Genomic DNA, 18317 nt, shown 5'->3' on the forward strand with positions numbered 1-18317 from the left:
CAGACCACTTATCTAATTTGTCTTTAATAATTCAGTTACATTTCTTTTCTGCATGAACAGACATATATGTAGTCCTTTACACTTTCATTATGGAAAACAGATTTGACTTAGTACATCTACTATAAAGGATATAACATATATTTAATATTTTTGATAGTATTTAGTCGTTTAAGTGGCATATATGATTATCATAGGTCGGTAATTATATATTCACTGTTTGAAAAGGTCTCTGTTATTAACTGATGGTATTATTTGTACACCAAATTTGCTATATAAAAGTTGGTAATAGTTTATTAAATGTATCTAATTATATATGCTACAAATCAAATGTAAATGAAATAAATTATTGCTATATTCTATACATATATTTGTTTCAGGAGTCACTGGTATCTACTTAATATTGCTAATCGTGTTGGGTGGCTTGGCAACCCTAGCTCAGGGTGTTTTCCACATTGTCCTTGCAGCCATCCCTGGGACATATGGTGAAAGTTTTCCAAACTGTGAGTAGACTAAGTGAAGGTTCAATTCTACACAGATTCAAGACATGCAAATATGACAAATGTATCTTTAAGCATAGTGTAAGATTTATGGATGATTGGAAAGGTAGTCCTGCATTAACAACTGAGATTAAATCAATGGGTCATACAGATTACCCAGGTGTCTTTAACTGAGACTCTGATTATATATGTACAGTATAAACATCCCTCACTTAATCCTTTAATACATACAGCTTACCATGTCTATAACAGTGTAACTTTAAAGTAATTAATGTGTAAACATCCCCCCCCCCCCCCCCCCATACACACACACAGAGCATAATGGGACGTCAGGTGAACATTGTAAAACAAATTAATGTATAACCCCCCCCCCCCCCCCCCCCCCCCCCCACACACACACACACACAGAGCATAATGGGTTAGGTGAACTTCATAATGGATTGCACAGCTTACCATGCCTTTAACAGTGACTATAAACTAAACTCATTAATGTGTACATGTATAAGCAATAATGCACCCCACCCAAACAAACAGAGCATATTAATGGGACATCCACTTGTAAAGGAGGGATTAAACATGCATTTGAAATGTAAACATATTTTTATTTACATGATTATAAGAGTAACGTACAGTGTATACATGTATATTTAAAAAAAAAATCAATATGCAAAGACAGAGCAGCATTTTTATAGAGCAGTGTATTTATATGTACATGTGTAAATTAATCACCTTAGTTCATATGCAATCAAATAAAAACCTCTTTTAGCTGGCTAAATTATAGCCATCAATTTAGGAGATATACTGTATATTACATTTACAAGTATATACATGTATATGTATATATGCCCATCAGATTCAGTGGGAAATTTAAAGAGTATACTTTATAGGTTCTGAATCTTTTGTTATTTGTTTAGTGTTTATCACAAGGCCCCTATAACCTGTTATCTTAATGCAAACAGCTTGAGGCATTTCCACAAAGCCGATAATAACAAGTAATGCTTCACCGCACAGACACGGGAGATAAGTCATACTTACCTTAGCTGGCTTACAATTTTGGGCATGTTAAATAAAATATTTGATTAAAGAAATAATATTAGGTTTTTAAAAAAAATTTATATTCAACTATTAAAATTAAACATTGTTCCCTTAGTATAGCAATTTATTAAACCTAAAAATTATACGGTAATGAAATATTTTTTGAAAGTATGTGTTTACCATGCTAATTGCCTTTACTAGCAGTAAAGTGTGGGTATCAAACTATAAGAGGTTTTCCTAGACCTTGAGAAATCATACTTACCTGGTGCAGGGGATACCATGATCAGCAAGGTGGTTCCCCCAGATCGAGGCCTTACCATTGCACTCCGGTTTGGCTGAAGTCTGCGATAACCCCAAATGCGGGTTACTCGGGCACGTAATTTTTTAGTGTAGGGGTCTGCGTTCGCGCTAACCCCTGAGAATCAAATTGAAAAGTAGACAAAAATTCACTTCAAGCTCTCTACTCTGTGCATTCATTTATTTATATATTTTCAATTAACATACGGGGTATTATTGTTTGATATATTCGTGTTTTATTTTGTTTCCAGGTTCAAGTAATGAAAAAATTGCTCGACTGATAGCAGTTGAAAGGTAGGTACTCTGTAACAGGATAGTTACTAGTTAGTTGCTATGACTATCTCACTTCTGACACCATAATTGTAAGTTAAATGGTTGACTGCATGAGTATAGGGAAGGGAATATTAAACCCAACCCTTTCAATTTGTCACGAAGGCAGACATTGAAATAATACATGTTCATACCGTTACCATGCAGACAAAGATCACCTTTTCTTCTGTATATTCAACAAACCTCTTTCAATGCAGGTTGAAAGTTATTGCAAAAATGAATTTGCACACACATGTGAGAGAAATGGAGATTCAGTGTTTCTTGAATCACTGGTTAATATGTTAAAAATGTAACTTCTGTTTTAAAAAGATTGTTTGCATTATTAAAAGCATTGGTAGAAAATTTTATTAAAATTCATAACATGTAAAGGTGCCAATTAGTGTCCTTTTCTATACCCACCATATGACTTGCGCTTTAAATAGCAAGCATGTTATTTGATGAAATCGAGGATAATTACGTCTGAAATTATAGCGGAATCTCACTATAATAGTGAAATGCCACTATTATAGCGGAATTTACGTTTCCCCCCAACCTGAAGCTGGTTAATGGCAAATTCTTCTAAAATAAGCTGAAAAAATAAAAGATATGTATGAGCCAACTTGTATGAGAGTATATACATTAACTTTCCTGAGTTAAAATTAATACCAAAATTATGCTAGATAAATATTAGAATTAATTGCTAATAATAATTTGATGGATAATTGATTATAATATGAGAATTCAAAGAAAAAAAATCACGCCAGAAATAGACCTATGTCTGATCTTAAAAAGAGAAAAGGGCTGGAATCCCTATTTTACAGTGGAACTCACTTTTTATACCAACAGGGAACAAATTATTCCATTCCAATCTAACTGAATCTGGTGAAAAACAATGGTATACAGTGTACCAGTTCAAAGAAAATGGGTAAACTTAACAGAAATTATTCTACGACAGTAAAACTACAGTATCACTGAATTAAAAATCAAATACAACATTAGTTTAATTTACTTGCAATTATAAAAGTAAGTTATTTACCTAAACAACATAACTTCTTAATATTCTAAGAGTCAAAGCAGTGAAAAAAGAATTGCTTGGTGGATCCAATAAAATTGCCGGAAGTATACATTAATGGACCACCAAAATAGAAAAATAAAATAGATCAAAACATGTTAAATCTCAGTTTCAACACAAAAATTGTTAGAAACGATGGCACACAAAACTAATTCAGATACTCTTTGTATTTAAAAATACAAGTACAGGTATTTTAATTATTTCTCAATTAAAAAAACAAAAATATAATACCTCAAAATGCATTTTTACACAATCATGTTGTGAAAGTAAGAGGTCAAGTCAAAAGAAAAAACATTATAACTCCATAACATAAGTACTGTGAAAATGTTTGTCTTGAAAAAAAATCTCTGATTTGAAACCATTCTATTTAAGAGTTGTATGTTCTAGTCTTCTATGTTCTGGTTTGCAGTAAAAGGAAGGTAAATGAAGTAAAGTGGACAACAGAATTAAATTTGATTAATATTGCTGAATACTGTATAATCAGTGTCACTATTTTTCAGACTGGACGGAGTCCCCTTTATCCATGTCCTGCGATTGGTCGTTCTGGATGTGGTCATTCTGGTGGTAGCCATTATTGTGTTTGTTTTTTGTTATAAAGTGTTCGCTTCCTCCAGAGACACGCTATCTACCAGGGACCTGCCATCTATACAGTCTGGTTCCCATAGAAGAAGATCTCAGAGACTCCATAACTTCTTATTGTTTGTCGGGAAGTTCATTGATGTTCTATTTTTAGCAGCCTGTGGTATTATTGTGCCATCAGTTGCCAGTGCTGTGTACTTTTTATCATTTTTGTATATCGCCACCTGGTGGTCATTTTATCGGGGTCTTGGACAGAAATTTACAATTTTCCGAATATGTGTTCTGATATGGAGTGGATTACATTTAGCTTTTCTTCATTTATATCAAATGCAACTTTTCCAAGAGGACTGGCTTCCATCAAGAACATCTCTTTTGGCCAGGTATGTAGAGCAAAAAAATGTCTCTCAGAGAGGCCATTGTAATAAAAGTAGAAAAAAGAATTTTAAATGCAGCATATGATAATTCATTGCTTAATGGAATGATAATATCCTGTGCCGAAAAAGTTTATGTGGTTTGAAATTCTAGGTACCGGTAGGTTTGTAAAGGAAAGTTTTATGCTATATGCAAAGAAATCATTTTTCGTAAAACAATTCATGAATTTTGCTCCCTTTAAGACTGCTTGGATTAACAGCTGTAATCAAAACGGATTGTGACAAACCCTGGTCTGTTGAATTTCATGAGCCATCGAACTGGCCTTTGTTTGTCAACCCAGCCCTTCTTCTTGCCCTTTACTTCAGTGTGGCCACAGAAACCAGGATCTGGAAAGGTCCCAAGGTACGTATATATACACCTCATGGCTGAAAACTGGCTCATTCTCTTAAGAACAATCTCAATATTTAAGGCAATTCATTTCATAATTTTTATCATCATGCTTAATGGTTTTTCAGTGTTTAATTTTTAAAATAAAATCTGTGCTGTCTTCTTTTAACACAGTTTTGTGCATGATATTTTTTGTTAGAAATGTGTTTTGTACTGTAAACATTGAAATCCTTGTGACTACTAGTATTCTTTTCAAATTTTGTGATTATAGAAATTTTTCTTCATTATTTATTAATTCACATGCAACATGCTTTTGTAAAAAAAATTATTATGATATCTATAATATAATGTATTATCAATTTCATCCTTTTTGTTCTCACAAAAATAATTTACAAAAGTAAAAATTCTAGATATCAGAAATCGCCGAAAATTACCATAATTCTCACAAAATTTTCCATATTTACAGTGATTTTTCATTTGTCCTAGAAAAGCTTTTTGATGTTCCTCCTATTCTCATATGTGCATGGCTTTGCGTGTTGTTTATTTGTAGAGGGATGATGTTGTTGATGCAGAGATAGGTTCTCCAAACAAGAGAAGGCATAGACGTACAAAGTCGTCCGAGCGGGAGGTATTGCCGCATCTCGAAGGTCAAAACGAGGTTTGGTGGAATTTAATGAAAAATCAATGTTGTGTTTTGTTAAGTTTTTGTTTTGGCTTGTTTCATTAATATTTCAAAAATACAACCCAATTATTATTGATAATGACGAGCAAAAAGCAATGAGAAAACAATGATTTTTACTTCCATGGAAAACAATCCATTTATAAAGTAATGCATCTTTATGTCGAGATATAAGAGAATTGGTGCTGTTTGTCGTGCTTGAGCTTGTAAAGCTGTTTGCCTTTTTTTGCACATATTGACATTTTTTGTAAAGCATGGGTAGGGATATCATATGTGCAGAAACAGTTCTTGAAAGTTATAGCAACTTCAGTTTTTGCAAGCAATACCAAATTACTAACATCCTTAGTATGATTGTCACTGTGAACATCATCTACATGTATATTGCTTTGTATTTATTTACACCTAGAATATAAATATATTTGCAAATATGCAGTACATAATTTGAAGGGTAATTAAAAGCTTTTTGCACTGTTATCATCAATAATGTATGTGGTATTATGAACTTATTTATTTGCTGTTATAATTTATAGGAAAAAAGCTTTTAATTTTATTTTTTGCATGGCAAAGTATTCAGAAACATACAAGAAATTCCAACTAAAAACAAAAAATTACACACTCAGAATGAAATTCCACCAAAACTGTTCAGTATAACTTGAATAATAAGATAACTTTTTTGCATTCTTTGGTCTATATAAATTTCACAACTTTTGAAATAAATACTGGTATGTATGATGTGGTTTTTCTCAGGGGATATCTCAGAACTCTGCTGTTCATAGAAAGTTATGTTTCTTTTTGTTTCTTCTCTATTTGAAAAAAAAATTGTTGTATTTGGATGTTGTTTTGTTTCATTGCATGAGAGTATTTATGTGTATTTAATTTTAAGGCAAATTCCTTTGCCAGGTTAATGGAGAAAATGCAAGTTAATTTTATTTTCTTCTTTGCACTCTTTAAAAGCATGCCTGCACTTAGCAATTTGTCTCAGTTAAACATGTAAGTTATTTTCTTAAGTATTTTATTTCTTACTATATTTTTCTGTAACGAAAATGCATGATATAGATTTAATTGTATCAAAAAATTTTCCAAAATGCTTCCAGAAATAGGTATTTTGGTGTATTATAAAAAGTGCAAATCATTAAGGTCATGGAAACATCGACTGCTATTTATAGCTTGAACTGGGCACTAGAGTCTTTAATAATCACAGAGTGAAGTTGTGCATGCAACATTCCAAATGGCCACTGTTGCCATAGAAATGGAGATAAGAATCTTCATGTTCTTTACATCTGTATTGATGAATGAAATGTACAGAACTTAAAAAACCTACAATATATCTACTGAATTTTAAAGAAGGACAGTCATTTTGAGGTTAAAACATCAATTTCCTAGTAGACTTTTGTAGTTTTTGATTAATGTTTTAAATAAATATTTTATTTTGCTTGAATTCAGTGGAAACTCTCAATTCCAACCTCTTTAATTCTTTGATTTGTTTATAGAGCCTGGTTGTGGCAGGAGAGAACCAGTCTTACGAGACATTCTCCTCGGCCTCACAGCCTCGGGACAAGGCAGACTCACCCACCATGTTGGATTCTGATGAGGAAGATGGTGGATCAGCTAAATCTAAACCAAGAAAAAAGAAAGCTAACTTAAAGAGGAGTCCTGTAGCTTCCCTGTTTGTGTTTATTATGAAGCAGAGTTATGTCTTATCCCTGATTGCAATGATGGTAGGTATTAATTACCTTGAATAAAATCACTTTCAAACAGAGAAGACTCTGCTTACAATAAAATCCCTAAGAATTGAAAAAATACCATTACAACAGCATATACATATAGTATCAATAGCCATATGGGGAAATTATACAAGTACACTGTAAATTTTCTACTGAGTATAGAGAGTGTTGTATTATCCATTGATTTAAACCACATATATACAGAGTGTACCGGGTTTTCATTGTAAGCAGGGCTAGAAATAATTTTTTTTTTCACTGGTCACTCAGGCTATCACCTTAAATTTTTACTGGTCAATTTGGTACTTACACTGTCCCACTGGGACAGTAGATTAAGAAAAAGGCTGACCCAATACCATAATAGTAATATTTTGTTTACACTGTGTTACTTAATAATACATCTTAACAAAACAAGAAACGACAGATCCCACAACCTTCTCAAGATAATTAGCACGACCAGGAATAAATTTGTTTTACAAAAAAAAAAAGGGCCCAAAGGGCACATGCCCTCTACAATGTACTAGAAAAGATTAAAAATTCACTGGCCCCAGACAGATCAATTATTTCGAGTCCTGTGTAAAATGACTTCCATCAAGCTGTTGGCAAACATTTGCTTATGATTTATCTTAAAAGTTAATAAAAAGGGTAATTGTTTAGATACGCAGTAAGGTCCTTTTTTTGACTGCTGAAAGAACTATTGCTTTTTATGTCACTCCAGATATTTCACACACCTAGGTTATAAACATATGTTTGAGTAATTTTTACAATGACAGATCCTAGCTTGGCAAATATTTTTTTACGTTTAGTGATAATAGAAGTCCTTGTGCTTTTTAGGCGTGGAGTATCACATATCACAGCTGGATGACCTTTGTCCTGCTGTTGGCGGCTTGCTTTATCTGGATGGTTCCCCAGTCCAGGAAGGCGTGTCTCCTCTGTTCTCCCCTCATTGTTTTCTATGGAGAGGCCCTTCTCATCATTCAGTTTGTGTATGGCATGAATCTCAAAGAACTACCAGAGGAAAGCAATGGAATACAGCTGGCAGAAATCGGACTGAAGAAATTCAAATATCCCTGTCTACAACTGGCGTTACAAGTATATAGATAAATAAATGTTTGGAAAGTTATATTTTATGTTACCTGAATATCATATTTTTGAAAGCAATATGTGATTGTGCTTTTGGCAAATCACTTCAATATAAAGGAATATCTTGGAGAAATCTTACAGATATGAAATACATGATAAAATTTTGAAAATCAATTGATAGAATTGACCATGCATATTTTGAGTGATAATTTATGCACTGACAATATAATCTAGTTTTGAATTTGTTCAGATCCTATTCACCAGTATGTTTTGGCTTACAATGAGACAGTTTATTCGAGAGAGACGGGCCTTGAAGAAACAGGACAGAACTCAGGTACCTCTAGACACCATCAACTCCGAGGAAGCAACACGGGGATCATGGTTCCGTAAGTATCAAATCCTTGTAGAAATATTAGTATTGATGTTGTAGATGTGGTAAAGTTCCTCTTTTATTCTGTAATTATTTATGGTTTTAGAGAGGCTGACCCGTAGTATGTATCTTAGTTTATTTAACTCTGTGTTCTGATAGTAGAACAGAGGCTTTGTAAACTGAGGGCTATAATGGTAAAATTATCCAAGGGAGGTAATTATCACTAAATTTTTGTCATCTACCTTCAACCCAGAAGAATATACAAATATTGACTGAGGTTGAGGGCAACATTATATTAATCCCCTACAGATGAAATACTGCCTGATGTAGAGAGGAGGGCAATATTTTCGTCCTGAGGAGGCTAACATAATCAATGTTGCCCGAAAACACAGTCAATAATTGTTTTGTCATATAAAAAAAAACAACAAATCAATAAAATAGTATTTTGATTTCAATTATTAAAATTCAGCAACTTATTTGTATCCAGTGGATGACCAACACTTTGACTGTAGAGCTAGCGAATCTTCAAGTTCCCATGATTTTGTTTTTTTTAGCTCACCTGAGCCGAAGGCTCAAGTGAGCTTTTCTGATCAAAATTTGTCCGTTGTCTGTCGTCGTCGTCGGCGTCGGCGTCGGCGTTGTTGTCGTAAACTTTTCACATTTTCATCTTCTTCTCCAGAACTACTGGGCCAATTTCAATCAAACTTGGCACAAAGTATCCTTGGGTGAAGGGGTTTCAAGTTTGTTCAAATGAAGGGCCACGCCCTCCTCCAAGGGGAGATAATTACGAAATAGCAAAAAATTAATGGCATTATTGAAAAATCTTCTTCTCAAGAACCAGTGGGCCAGGAAAGATGAAACTTATGTGGAAGCATCCTCAGGTAGTGTAGATTCAAGTTTGTTCAGATCATGACCCCCGGGGGTCGGGTGGGGCCACAATGGGGGATCAAAGTTTTACATAGGAATATATAGGGAAAATCTTTAAAAATCTTCTTCTCAAGAACAGCAAAGCCATGATTGGTCATATTTACATGGAAGCATCCTCAGATACTGTACATTCAAATTTGTTCAACTCATGACCCCCGGGGGTTGGGTGGGGCCACAATGGGGGATCAAAGTTTTTACATAGGAATATATAGGAAAAATCTTTAAAAATCTTCTTCTCAAGAACAGCAAAGCCATGATTGGTCATATTTATATGGTAGCATCCTCAGATAGTGTAGATTCAAGTTTGTTCAAATCATGACCCCCTGGGGTCGGGTGGGGCCACAATGGGGGATCAAAGTTTTACATAGGAATATATAGGAAAAATCTTTAAAAATCTTCTTCTCAAGAACAGCAAAGCCATGATTAGTCATATTTACATGGAAGCATCCTCAGATAGTGTAGATTCAAATTTGTCAACTCATGACCCCCAGGGGTTGGGTGGGGCCACAATGGGCGATCAAAGTTTTACATAGGAATATATAGATAAAATCTTTAAAAATCTTCTTCTCAAGAACAGCAAAGCCATGATTGGTCATATTTATATGGTAGCATCCTCAGATAGTGTAGATTCAAGTTTGTTCAAATCATGACCCCCGGGGGTCGGGTGGGGCCACAATGGGGGATCAAAGTTTTACATAGGAATGTATAGGAAAAATCTTTAAAAATCTTCTTCTCAAGAACAGCAAAGCCATGATTGGTCATATTTAAATGGAAGCATCCTCAGATAATGTAGATTCAAATTTGTTCAATTCATGACCCCCCCCCCCCCCCCCCCCCCCCTCCAAACCACTTTTATATTAAACTTTTCAACCTTTCAAGACTGAACTGATTTCTGCTTTTTCCTAGCCATAGTGCTCAGGTGAGCGATGTGGCCCCTGGGCCTCTTGTTTTATTTGACATTATGTTTTTTGGAGTTCACAACGGTATCATTATCAACATTTTTTGGGGAGGAGCTTATATCAATTACATGTATGTTGACTGTTTCTCTATGTAGAATATACAGAGATTTTTCTTTTACTGGATATAACAAAAAGAAATATCAACAGCTCTCAAAAATACAACAAAAAAGCTTTTCCATTCCCTTGGACAATATTTACTTGAAAAGCCCTGCAAGATTTTGGTGATTGGAAATTCGATTTAACAGGTTGTGGGGTGAAATGTGTAATCTAATATAACTGAGAATTAGTTGTATACAACAGTTGTGAGAGTGTATTGTTAACATTAAGAATTGTTACACAGAAGGATGGATAAGGCTCAGGGATTTCTCCGATCACGAGGAGGGTGTAAGGGACATAACTCAGTCAGGAACGTGTAAGACACTAACAAATAAAATGGTGTTGGAAAGTGGATCTGGAAGTTTTTATATAACAAAAACAACAACTGCATGATTTTTGTATTGTACATGTATGTGTTGAACCACACATTTGATTTGTGTTGTACGTGCATTTGTTGAACCACACATTTGAAATTCTGCACGTGAATTCAGGATCTTTAGTGTGTCAGAATTAAAAAAAAAAACAACAACAACATAAACCTATTAATAAATTATGTACATTTCAATATATATAGTAATATGAAGAATAAACATCAGAAATTGGACTTATACATAATTAAAATTTTAATACAAACCAGCTATATTTATCAAACAAAAAAAAGAGAAAATATGAATCAAAGAAAGATACACTGTAGCAGTATTTTTTGTATACTTTAATCATTGAATTGATATTTATACTTTAAACATTGAATTGTTGTTAATACTTAAATCATTGAATTGCACACTTCTTTAATATTAATGCCTTTTGTGGGTTTTTTTCTCTCTCTCTATTGCATGGCGGTATTAGATCATATTTGACAGTTGTCAGTTTATGTCAGATTTTCAATGTCGAACCTTTATTTTTATTTTCAATGACATATTTTTTTGAATTTTGCTTTGCTACTTTTATTTTAAATTGATTATTTCTGCTGTTATTTTATTGCATGGACTAGAACATCATAAAGAAATTAATATTAGCTGGATTATTCATACTCATGTCTTTGTTTCTTTTTTTTTTTTTTTTTTTTTTTTTAATTTTTTCCCTGGGCTTTGATGTTGTACCACTTTTTTTGCATGTAGACATTCCAAATTTGGATCAGGTTGATGGATATGACAGTCAGACAGTCAAACAGACAGGTATGCCTAGAAAGCAGTGATATTGCATCAGCATTATATATAGTTCTGAAGCATATAAGACAGCTTTCAAAATAACACAGTTTTTGGTCTTGTTCTCTCATGAAGAATGGTCACTGCTCAGAAGTTCTCTATAGCCACAGCAGCAAATCTTTTAGTTGATGTAGTAATTGAACTATCATTGCCAGTTTTAACTCTAAAAAAAATGTACACTTCAAATGCTTCGGAATTAAAAGTTAACTAACTACTGGGATAATATTTAAGGAGACATAGTCATTCATTAATAACCAATAATTTTAGTATCTACTTAAGCTTTTGTTACAAAACTATGACACACCTAGAGATGACAAAACTAAATTTTGCATCAGATTTAGAAAAACCACTCGTCATTTATATTTCCTTCTCTAGGTCATTCTGATGCTGTTAAAACAATTGGTAAAAACTGCAGCTTTATATTCTGCCTATACTAACACAGTTTCCCTAAATGACCGTATGGCTGTAAATAGAAATTACATAGAATAATTATAATACTATGACAGGGGCTAACAAAACACTCTTAATATATTTATTGCTTTTAAGTGAAGGTTGATATTTAACTATTCTGCAGTGGTGCACATTTATTTGGTGGATTGATTTCAATGAGAAGCTTTTTAAAAAATTCTCTAGGGCACACAAAATGCAATTCAGATATATAAATAGCTCTAATATTTTTATCTTTATGTAAATTTTTTTTATATTTGTTCAAAATAATGGATATGTAATTGTTGTATACTTGTCATCAATTTAAGTGAGAGATTTTAACACATTAATATTTATCACTGGTGAGAGTGATTATTTTGTGTATACGAGGGTTGATCCAAAAGTAATGTCACAACTGCTATAAAATCTTTAAAAATTGGAAGTTTTCAACAAAATTTTATATATTAATACCTCTATCTATTTGACTTTTGCCCTAAAATTTCATTCAGATGTATACGATACTTTATAAAATATTAAAGTAAACACAACATTGGGTAGCGTCTATCGCCACATGGCAAGAATATACCAACGTCATCATGACATTTCTCTTTGACACTCATTTTGTATATGATGATAAATTTAAAGATTACCATAGAAAGGACTGAAGTTAGAAATAACATTTGGACAAAATTCAAATAATTCTAATACCACAACTCAACACAAGACAGTTTATAGCAAAATGGCAGTTAAGATTATTAAAAAGAAGCATGTGAGATGGTTAAAAAGATATATGGATGAACTGTAATTGAGTACCGAAAAGTAACGTCATAACAACATTGGTAACATTCTTGCCATGTGGCAATAGACAAAGCCTAACATCATGTTTATCTTAAGATTTTAAAGAATATTTTACATAATCAAAAGGAATTTTAAGGCAAAAATCAAATAGATAGGGATATAAATATGTCAAATTTTGTTGATAACATTTGATTATTAAAGATTTTATAGAAGTTGTGACATTGCTTTAAGATCAACCCTCATAGCTGCTGCTTACGTGTATTGTAGCTGTTGTATACTCCTACCTGTATGTATTTTATAGGTCAGTACCTGTGGAATCTCCTCTCTAAGTACTGGATCTTTGTGTGTACTGGAATGATGTTACTAATCTCTATTTATGAAGTGGTCGTCTTCAGAATCATCTACCTTCTTCTCTTTCTTCTCTTTATGCTGACCTTCCAGGTATGTATCAAATAATACAAGTCAAACAGATCAGAAAGCAAATCTCCTCTTTGTCCTGACCTTCCAGGTATGTATCAAATAATACAAGTCAGACAGATCAGGAAGCAAATCTTCTCTTTGTCCTGATCTTCCAGGTATGTATCAAATAATATAAGTCAATCAGATCAGAAAGCAAATCTTTTTGTCCTGATCTTCCAGGCATGCATCAAATACTGTATACAGGGAAATTTTCGCCCCATTTTATTTTCACCCCTTTCGCCCCACTCACAGGTGGGCGAATTAAAAATGGGGCGAATTCAAAAAACACAGTATAGTTTCCTAAACAGAACTGTAATTGGGCGAATTTAAAACGGAGCAAATTATTTGCAAATGTGAAAGTGCAAAAATAAGACGGGGCGAAAATAACCCTGTATACAGTAATACAAGTCAGACAGATCAGGGAAGCAAATCTTCTCTTAATGCTGACCTTCCAGGTACATATCAAATAATACAAGTCAGTTAGATCAGGGAAGCAAATCTTATTCCAGTTCTTGATAGCATTTGCAGATTATTGAAAGTTTCTAGTTATTGCAATCAAGTCAAACTACAAGGTACTGCAAACCAGCTATTATTCACATTATTGGTTGTTAGTTTGAAATTCATTTTTGTGCTTAACACTCATACACAATTAGATGAAAGAAGGTTGCAAAATGAGGATATGTTTGCATGTGAATAAAAGTTAGTTCTCATTATTTTGAACATTTAAGTACATAATGTGATTAATAACAATTTTAGTGAAAGAACCACAAAACCATCTAACAAATGGCAAGAGTCATGACCATGTCACCAATATTCAAAACAACAAATTTGAGGCTACAAAATTTTTCAATTTGGTGAAAAATTTATTCATTATGCTGAATATGAAGTGCTAGATAGTAGACAACAATAAAAGAATTAAAGGAAATATGATTTGTTGTTTTAGATGAAATCAAAACTTTTTAATCATAGGAGTTATCTTTATTTTATAGTTTATGGTGGGGCAAGTAAAAACTGAAGTAGGGCAAGTGAATTATGAAAAATCTATTTGTCAGCCCCTGAAATTTCTGTTATAATTGTGTTTTGCTTTTTCTCAAGTGGAAAATGCAAAACGAAACATATTTTTTAAACTTAAGCAGATATTGATTTCTGATATATTCTGTTTTTAAATGAACAGTGTACTTAACAGCTGTTATTTTTTCCCTAGATGAGCTACACCCTGTGGCGGGCCTCTATGTATGTGTTCTGGTGGGTCCTCATTGTCTACTCTATGATAATCCTTGTGATACTCTACACTTACCAGTTTAAAGACTTCCCAGAATACTGGCACAACAACACAGGACTGTCATACCAAGTGTAAGTACACACAGTCAAAAGTTGTACAGCACACAACAAGACAGGACTGTCATACCAAGTGTAAGTACACACAGTCTAAAGTTGTACAGCAGAACAACACAGGACTGTCATACCAAGTGTAAGTACACACAGTCTTAAGTTGTACAGCACACAACACAGGACTGTCATACCAAGTGTAGGTACACACAGTTTAAGGTTGTACAGCACAACAACACAGGACTATCATACCAAGTGTAAGTACACACAGTCTAAAGTTGTACAACAACAACACAGGACTGTCATACCAAGTGTAAGTACACACAGTCTAAAGTTGTACAGCACAACAACACAGGACTGTTATACCAAGTGTAAGTATACACGCAGTCTAAAGTCATACAGCACAACAACACAGGACTGTCATACCAAGTGTAGGTACACACAGTTTAAGGTTGTACAGTACAACAACACAGGACTGTCATAACAGGTGTAAGTACACACAGTCTAAAGTTGTACAGCATAGTGACACAGGACTGTCATACCAACCTACCCGGTTTGTTGGTGACTCTTAATAGACTGATCCTAATGACCATCCTCACAATGTCAAGGTTTTGTGATTTCAGAACTCCACACAATCCCTTGACAGAAGTCACTATTTAAAAGTTGGGCTTGTGGTTACACATGACGTAGTGGTTAATTATAAACTAACCAATGAGAATATATTTTTCAAATCCGTCATTTTCAAATGGCCCAACCCCACAGCATATCTTTTGTGATTGTTAGGAGGGCGATCTTCCAAAAAGTTATCCCCGATGTTTCATTTAATGTAACTAGTCACAAATTCTACAATATCGACACTTTCCAAATTCAAGACGAGTCATATTTGTTTACAAAACTTACCTACAATAAAAACTGTTTTCTGATTGGTTCCAGTCCTAGACCAAGAACAATTGAAATAGTAGCTTTTAAGCCCAACTTTTAAATAGCGACTTATGTCAAGGGTTTGTGTGGAGTTCTGAAATCACAAAACCTTGACATTGTGAGGATGTCTAATGACCTGTCAATCTATTTTCAGTTTATCAGATATCGGCCTGGAGTAGTTTGACACAGCTACCGTATTTGTGGCTGACTCTCAATACATGTAGCTTACTGATCCTAATGACCTGTCACTCTATTTTCAGTTTATCAGACATCGGTCTGGAGCAGTTTGACACAGCTACCCTGTTTGTCAAGCTACTGACACCCACCAGTTTCCTGATCCTCATCATTCTACAAGTCCATTACTTCCACAGCACCTTCCTCAAACTCAGCGACATCAAAAATGTCAAGTTAGTATCTCATTGCTGAAACTTATGGGACAAGTTAGTATCTGACTGCTGTAACTTATAAGTCAAGTTAGTATCTCACTGCTGTAATTAACTTACATGACAAGTTAGTATCTCACTGCTGTAACTTATAAGTCAAGTTAGTATCTCACGGCTGTAATTAACTTACATGACAAGTTAGTATCTCACTGCTGTATCTTATAAGTCAAGTTAGTATCTCACAGCTCTAATCTATGAGTCAAGTTAGTATCTCACTGCTGTAACTTATAAGTCAAGTTAGTATCTCTTTGCTGTAACTTTCATGTACAATAAAGGTATCTCACTTCTGTAACCAAGAGTCAAATTAGTATCTCACTTCCATAACTTATGAGTCAAGTTAGTATCCCACTGCTGTAACTTTCAAGTCAATTTAATATCTCACTCCTATATTGTACAAGTCAAGCTAGTATTTCACTGCTGTAACTTGAAAATCAAGTTAGTTTCTCACTGCTTACAAACTATATCAAAAAATGTGAACTTGGAACCACACTGTAATTTCAGAAAAAGGTCTACTCTGGACCAAATTGCTATAGATCTTTTCAGATATTAGTATCTCACAAAAAACAATCCAAATAAATATCCCACATGGTATATTGTACAAAGTCAAATAAGAACATCTGTATAAACCTAGTTGGCAAGTTGAAAATTAGACCACACATTGATTTTAAGTGAATCATATCATTTGACAATTAAAACACAATAACTCATTCACATATTGAGACATTTATGAAAGTAGTTAGCTACAATCTTTGATATGTATATAAGATTTGTTGTTTATTTTACAGAAAAGAGGATAATGATGATAAACCATCAACTGCCATGACAACAGACACTGCAGGGGAGACAACTGACTCGGAACCTTCAATCATTAAAAAAGGTCAGTATGACTGTCAGTCTTCAGTATTCATGTTGGACTTTAAAATCTCTGAAATCAACAAACAAGATTTTTATCAGTAAAAGTAAATGCTACAGTTATATCTTTATCAAACATAGATTCAGTTGTGTGCTATCTACGATATATCCTTAGTATCAAACTTGTAGATCTATATCCTTCAACCCAGGATTGGTTTTTTTTTCAGGGTTAAAAGAGAAATTGAAAGCCTATACAATCACGGTGTGGACTAAGTGTAGTGAGGTGTGGGCGGAGGTGTCTACAATACTGTGGAGGGCCCTCGAGGTCCACTTTGTTAAACTGGTTCTCTTCACCATCTTTATGGTCAGCGTGAGTGAGGTAACATCTCAGTTAATCTCAGTTTTATAGAAAAACAAGAAATATAAGGTGTGATAGCTTTTAATTCAGGCATCACTGTAGTCTCTGTAAAATTTTAAGATTTGTAATTTTTAGGCCCAAGTTTACTTAGAACAATTGTTTTACATATGTACCTGTTGGAAGGAAAGCTAAGTGAGTGGTGTGTTTGTAGGTATCTGCGATTGGAGGAGTGTTTGTCATTCTCCTGGGGGTCTTAATGCCAATAATCCGAGGATGGACTCTGATGTTACATTTGTGCAGACTTTGGACAGCGATTGCAATGGTTGCTAAGATGATTTATCAGCTGAGCATCATAGATAAGGAGTACTGGAACTCAAACTGCACAGTAATCCTAGAGTCTTACTACAGTGAATTCACAAATAGAAATGATATTGTCATAATCAAGTTAACTGATCTTTACATAAGATTGTTTTGAATCACCAATTGATAATTTTTATTTTTGTGAATTGTGTTATTCTGATACATTTATGTTGTGTGTTGAAGTTTTAACTCTTTGATTTGTAGATCATTAATGATAGCATTAATACAACAGTAGCTCCTGGGACCAATACAAGTAACACATCTATATATGAACTAGGGCCATCTAGTGTTGATCCATTTGGGAATGGAACAGTAAACAATGCTGTATGGGTCGGTCTGGATAAAGCTGGAGAATTCTCGACCTATCTCAAGGTAAGGCCATAACTGTCAAGATCTTTACCTATCTCAAGGTAAGGCCATACATGTAACTGTCCAGATTTGTACTTTTGAGTTATCCTTATTTACCATTATGAACATACATTTACCATGTACATCCAAAAATACTTATTCAGAAGAGGTAAATTTGAGTTTGATCTAAATTTTTCACTAATTTTACCTTAATATAATTGTAATTGGGATTTTAGGTTGAATTCATTATGTTTTTTTCCCACAGTAGTATAAAGGGGAAGGCTATTTACATTAAGGTTTTGACAGTAATTCATATCATTTTACATGAAGTTGAGCATTATTTCTTGTTAGAGAAAACATTTACCCCTTATATTGCCTCTGCATCACACTATATGATAATAATTATATGTCATCGTAGGCTGACATGGTAATTGT

General features: G+C 33.8%; 1 protein-coding gene and 1 non-coding gene across 2 annotated transcripts in view; both read left to right on the top strand.

Annotated features, from left to right (window-relative positions):
- LOC133171758 (piezo-type mechanosensitive ion channel component 2-like) overlaps positions 1 to 18317 on the top strand; it is a 75999-nt gene that overhangs the window by 6625 nt on the left and 51057 nt on the right. The window contains exons 4-20 of the mRNA XM_061306557.1: positions 378 to 500; positions 2081 to 2123; positions 3711 to 4169; positions 4404 to 4563; positions 5099 to 5176; positions 6718 to 6945; positions 7783 to 8040; positions 8282 to 8417; positions 10628 to 10699; positions 11502 to 11558; positions 13114 to 13253; positions 14476 to 14624; positions 15782 to 15928; positions 16750 to 16841; positions 17044 to 17195; positions 17386 to 17559; positions 17739 to 17906. Of these exons, the coding sequence (XP_061162541.1) occupies positions 378 to 500; positions 2081 to 2123; positions 3711 to 4169; positions 4404 to 4563; positions 5099 to 5176; positions 6718 to 6945; positions 7783 to 8040; positions 8282 to 8417; positions 10628 to 10699; positions 11502 to 11558; positions 13114 to 13253; positions 14476 to 14624; positions 15782 to 15928; positions 16750 to 16841; positions 17044 to 17195; positions 17386 to 17559; positions 17739 to 17906 (2636 nt within the window). The remainder of the gene's footprint in view (positions 1 to 377; positions 501 to 2080; positions 2124 to 3710; positions 4170 to 4403; positions 4564 to 5098; positions 5177 to 6717; positions 6946 to 7782; positions 8041 to 8281; positions 8418 to 10627; positions 10700 to 11501; positions 11559 to 13113; positions 13254 to 14475; positions 14625 to 15781; positions 15929 to 16749; positions 16842 to 17043; positions 17196 to 17385; positions 17560 to 17738; positions 17907 to 18317) is intronic.
- On the top strand, positions 1787 to 1950 carry LOC133172725 (U1 spliceosomal RNA). Its single transcript, XR_009718961.1, has one exon. It is a non-coding gene; the product is annotated as a U1 spliceosomal RNA (small nuclear RNA).

Source organism: Saccostrea echinata, unplaced genomic scaffold, assembly GCF_033153115.1.
Source record: "Saccostrea echinata isolate AGI-Se365-2 ecotype Australia unplaced genomic scaffold, CSIRO_AGI_Sech_v1 ptg000054l, whole genome shotgun sequence".
In the NCBI taxonomy this organism is placed as follows: Eukaryota; Metazoa; Mollusca; class Bivalvia; order Ostreida; family Ostreidae; genus Saccostrea; species Saccostrea echinata.